This window comes from Emys orbicularis, chromosome 5, assembly GCF_028017835.1.
Source record: "Emys orbicularis isolate rEmyOrb1 chromosome 5, rEmyOrb1.hap1, whole genome shotgun sequence".
Lineage (NCBI taxonomy): Eukaryota > Metazoa > Chordata > Testudines > Emydidae > Emys > Emys orbicularis.
The window spans coordinates 145,512,509-145,517,424 of record NC_088687.1 but is presented as its reverse complement, the minus strand read 5'-3'; the positions used below and the strand labels follow the sequence as shown (position 1 = coordinate 145,517,424).

The 4,916-nt window shown below is 69.1% G+C and overlaps 1 protein-coding gene across 1 annotated transcript; it reads left to right on the top strand.

The window, feature by feature from the left end:
* The first annotated feature begins 395 nt into the window (after positions 1-395).
* Positions 396-3,181, top strand: LOC135879377 (neurofilament light polypeptide-like). Its single transcript, XM_065405344.1, has 3 exons — positions 396-1,388; positions 2,402-2,526; positions 3,130-3,181. The coding sequence occupies exons 1-3, from the start codon at positions 396-398 to the stop codon at positions 3,179-3,181; spliced, it is 1,170 nt and encodes a 389-aa protein (XP_065261416.1).
* Positions 3,182-4,916: the final 1,735 nt, after the last annotated feature.

The following is a 4,916-nucleotide window of genomic DNA, read 5'->3' as shown; positions in this document are numbered from 1 at the left end:
GGGAGCAGTTCCAGAGCATTGCCAGGGGACTCCGTGACAGGGGGCACCCAGAGTGGGGCGGGCGGGCCCCGGCGTGCAGCCCCTTCGCTGCCGGCTGCGCCCTCCCTCTTCTCTTCCCGGCTCCTGGGCTCCGAGAACCAGCGAACTGCTCCTGCTGCTCGCCCGCAGCGCGCTCTGATTGGCCCCGCGCGCTGGAGCGGGGCGGGGGGGCGGGGGAGGCAGGCCCTTTATAAAGGCAAGGGCACTGCAGCATTTTGGCATTGGTGCAGAGACGTGGCTGGTGCTGCAGCTGCTGGCTGTGCCCCCCCCAGCCCCCGCTGCAACTGCTGGCTCTGCCTCCCCCCGCTCACCCCCCCCCCTGCAGCTGCCCTGGCAGCCAGGCCCCCTTGGCCAAGATGAGCTATGACCCCTATGGCTTCCGCAAGCCGTGGCAGGAGTACCGGAGCGTCCGCTCCACCAAGTCCACCGTCTCCTCCTCCCTGTACGCCCTGCACCGGCCGGCGCTGGCCCCTGCCAAGCGCTCGGGGTGCGTCGCCTCCCTGGAGAAGTTGGACCTGTCCCAGGTGAGTAGCCTGAACGCGGAGCTGCTGGGGCTGCGGGCCCAGGAGAAGGAGCAGCTGGTCGACCTCAACGACCGCTTCGCCACCTACCTTGAGAAGGTGCACCGGCTGGAGCAGCAGAACAAGGTGCTGCTGGTGGAGCTGGAGGCGCTGCGGCAGAAGCAGCAGGACCCCTCGCGCCTGCACCTGCTGTACCGGCAGGAGCTGCGCGGCCTGCGCGGCCTGCTGGAGGCGGAGGCGGGCGAGAAGATGCGCATGGAGGCCAGCCGGGACCAGCTGCGCGACTCCTGCAGCCAGCTGAAGGAGCACTATGAGGAGGAGGCGCGGCTGCGGCTGCAGGCCGAGGAGACGCTGCAGAAGGTGCGGGAGGAGGCCGGCCAGGCCGCGCTGGCTAACAGCGACGTGGAGGGCAGCATCGGCTCCCTGCTGGGGGAGATCTCCCTCCTCCACAAGGTCTTCGGGCAGGAGAGTGCCGAGCTGTCGGCCCAGGTGGAGGCAGCCAGCCTGCCGGTGGACGTGAGCCTGGCGGGAGCTAAGCCCGATCTGGCGGCAGCACTGCGGGAGATCCGGGCGCAGTACGAGACGCTGGCCGGCAGGAACATGCAGGCGGCCGAAGACTGGTACCGCACCAGGTTCGCCTCGGTGGCCGAGCTAGCCAGCAAGAACAACGAGGCGGTGAGGTCCATGCGGGAGGAGACGGCCGAGTACCGGCGCCTGCTGCAGTCCCGCTCAGCCGAGGTCGAGGCCCTGCGCAGCGTCGTCGACTCGCTCAACAAGCAGCTGGAGAGCGTGGAGGACAGGCAGAGCAGCGAGGTGGCCACGTACCAGGTGAGGCCAGGGCCTGCAGGGCAAGCCAGGCTCCCTCGCCTGTGGAGGGCAGGCGCACGGGCCTGGAGCCAGGACTCCTGGGTTCTCCGCTTCATTTAGCCCCCCGTGGCATGGACAGAAAGCTGGGCCCAGGTCTGCCCAGTCCCCTTGCCAGGGTCCGACGCCCTCCCCACAAGCAGCAGTAGGATGCAAACAGCCCCGGGCAGGGCTCTGTACCACCGCCTGCGCTGGGGAGCGGCTGGCACCAGGCACAAGGAGGGAGCTTGGGAAGTGCCCTCGATCCTTGGGAGAGGGCAGCTCTGGGCCAGGGGGAGCGGGGCCAGCGGCCAGGTCGTTTGAGGGGCACTGGGAGCAAACTGCATCCTGGGGGCAGCAAGGAGTGGGGGAAGGGAGGGGAGCACACTCTTTGGAGTTTCTCTCTCAATGAGCAGGGACCCTGCTGCAGCCAGTGCAGGGGGCCCTGGCCAGGCGGGATGGTCCCGCTCCCCAGCTCAGAGGGATAGTGCCCCCATGGCCCCTGCGCTCGGCTCGGAGCCGCCAGGAGCCAGCAGAAGTGCTGCGTCGGCTCAGATGCCCTGAGGGCATGAATGCCATGGAGGTGACCGGGCCGGGCCCCAATGGCGGCCAGATGGGCCGGGGGTCATGGGAGGCGTTGGCAGGGCAATGGGTCTGTCTGGAGCCAGCTCCCTGGGCAGGGTGGGGAGCCCCAGGGTGGGGGCATTCAGAGCCTGGGGAAGCTCTGCCCCCAGCCCTGGAGCCTTTCCCACCCCTAGCGCCTCTAGCCGTGGGGCCTGGAGGCTGGGAGCTCTGCCCAGTGGGGGGCTGGGGTACCCTGGCCAGACACTGGCTGGATGGGGGAGCGATGGTGCAGGGGGCGAAGGCGCTGAGACCTGGCTGGCAGTGGAGCTTGGGGCCAGGTCGTGACCCCCCGGGCTCAGACGCGGCAGGCCCAGGGCTGAGAGCGACAGCAGGGCCCAGGCGGCACTGACCGGCCAGGCCTCTCTCCCTGCCAGGAGCGCGTGGCCGACCTGGAGCAGGAGATCAGGGAGGCCAAGCAGGAGATGGCACGGTACCTGCGTGAGTACCAGGACCTGCTCAATGTCAAGATGGCGCTGGACATCGAGATCGCCGCCTACAGGTACTGGCCCCCCAGCCCTGCCTGGCCCCCAGCTGGGCCCCAGCTCCCCCAGGCTTCAGAAGGAAGCAGCTGTCCCCAGGAGGCGGGCTGCAGGGTGGGCTGTGTCAGGACTCCTAGGTTTGGTTCCCAGCCCTGCACTGCATCCCCCTCTCGCCTCAGTTTCCTCCCCTGCTGGTGCTGTGGGGAGAAGGATCCCGACCCCCACTCTGAGGGGGGAGGAGCCAAGGATTACATGCTTCTGGTTGCCCTCGGGCTATCTTGCTGCAGGACACGCCAGCCCCATGTCGCCCCAATGCAAGGGCAGCGAGCTCTGCCCCACAGATCTCCCTGCTATGGACAGGGCCCCCGCGCCAGCCCCCAGAATCACTCGGTGCCCAGGTCGCTCCCTGGGTCACAGGGGGATGCCTGCCCCCTGCTGGATGGACCTGGAGCTGCTCCGCCTGGTTGGGCCGGAGATCCCCCCGTTGTTTATTGTGCTGGGGCAGGGCTCGGAGCTCGGCCCGTCAGGCGGCTGTGGTGCCGCTCCCTGCGCTCGGGCCTGGCAGGGGACCCCTGTGTGGGCTGGGGGGCTGACCTGCGCTATCCCCTTTGGGTGTCTTACAGGAAGCTGCTGGAGGGGGAAGAGATCCGTCTGAGCTACTCATCCCCCCTGTGATCAGTGGGGGCCTGCAGCAGGAGAGCAGCCCCCAGTCACCCCCCATTCCCTGCACCCCCCTGCTGCCCTGTCCCCTTCACACCCCTCCAGTCACTCACCTGTCGCCCCCAGTGCTGAGGGAGTCGAGCAGCTGCAAGGCCGTTCCCCAGCAATCAGGTGCGTGTGAGAGCCCCCGTCTCATTGGCTGCAGCCCCTTGGCCTTGTTGCCCCTTCTCTGCCCTGGCCCAGCAGGGGCAGGCTCCAGACCCCATATCACCATTGCAGGGAGAGGCCGGGAGTGTCCTGGACTCCAGCCCCTCCCAGCGCTGTGCTGAGCACGGCCAGGCCCCGCTGGACAAGGCCTCCTGGGTGTGTCCTCAGGAGCCCAGCGCCTGCCCCGGGTACCTCTGGGCCCCAGCAGGGCTCCCCGGCGCTCATGCCTCTCGCTGCAGCCTGAGTCTGAGCTGCCTCCTACCCACGTGACGTCCCCCGGGCACCGGGAGTTGAACCACAAGCAGCACGTGCCCTCTCCGGAACCCGGAGGGCGAAACCACAAGTGACGTCCCCCCTCGGAGCTGCCCACCCCGGCCATGCCGAGGGAGAACCGCAGCGGGGCGCAGGCAGCACTGCCATGCCAACAGGGGGGCTGCCCCCAGGCCCTGGGCTGCCCCAGGCTGCACCCCGCAGTGGGGGGCAGGGCTGACCAGCATGCACCCCCTGCTGTCAGGGGGCAAACAGTGCAGGGGGGGACAGCAGTGGGCAGGCAGGGGGAGCTGTACCCCATTCTCCTGGCCCTGCTGCGACACCCCGGAGCTGCCTCCCACCACTGGATGTCCCCCCGCACAGATGGGGGATCCCACAGAGCCAGGAGCCAGCCCAGCCTCTCCTGCAGGGGGCGCTCACAGCCACCACAGTGCCCATGCAGCTGGAGGGGGTGTGGGGCTAATCAGCACAGCGCCCCCTGCAGGCAGCTCTCCTGCATCAGTCAGTGTGGGGCAGGCACAGACCTGTCATCTCTCCCAGTCATTGCACCAGCCACCCTTTCAGAGCAGTGCCAGGACCGGCCTGGCACTGCCACGCTGCCTGTGCCAGCAATGGAAGCACCTCAATAAAAGCCCCATGGCATTAACCTGAGCCAGAGACTCTGTCGCTGGGGGCTGGTGAGAACTGGGGGGGATGAGCACAGCCCTGTAATGCAGCAGCTCAGGGTTACGATCCCCACAGCGCCCCCTGCTGGGAGAGGCCGGGACTGGGGTAGCTGGGAACTCCCCCCACAGCCAGGGCTCCTGCCCCTCTCCCCCCCTCCACAGTGCCCCCTGCTGGGAGAGGCCGGGACTAGGGTAGCTGGGAACTCCCCCCACAGCCAGGGCTCCTGCCCCTCTCCCCCCCTCCACAGTGCCCCCTGCTGGGAGAGGCCGGGACTGGGGTAGCTGGGAACTCCCCCCACAGCCAGGGCTCCTGCCCCTCTCCCCCCCTCCACAGTGCCCCCTGCTGGGAGAGGCCGGGACTGGGGTAGCTGGGAACTCCCCCCACAGCCAGGGCTCCTGCCCCTCTCCCCCCCTCCACAGTGCCCCCTGCTGGGAGAGGCCGGGACTGGGGTAGCTGGGAACTCCCCCCACAGCCAGGGCTCCTGCCCCTCTCCCCCCCTCCACAGTGCCCCCTGCTGGGAGAGGCCGGGACTGGGGTAGCTGGGAGATCCCTCCGCCAGCCAGGGCTCCTGCCCCTCTTCCCCCCCCCCCACAGCACCCCCTGCTGG

Bases quoted from the DNA above. Each gene is read 5' to 3' on its own strand.
- LOC135879377 (XM_065405344.1), top strand. From the start codon at position 396: ATGAGCTATGACCCCTATGGCTTCCGCAAGCCGTGGCAGGAGTACCGG. The intron at 1,389-2,401 runs GTGAGGCCAGGG...TCTCCCTGCCAG, and splicing joins GCGAGGTGGCCACGTACCAG to GAGCGCGTGGCCGACCTGGA. The intron at 2,527-3,129 runs GTACTGGCCCCC...GGTGTCTTACAG, and splicing joins ATCGAGATCGCCGCCTACAG to GAAGCTGCTGGAGGGGGAAG.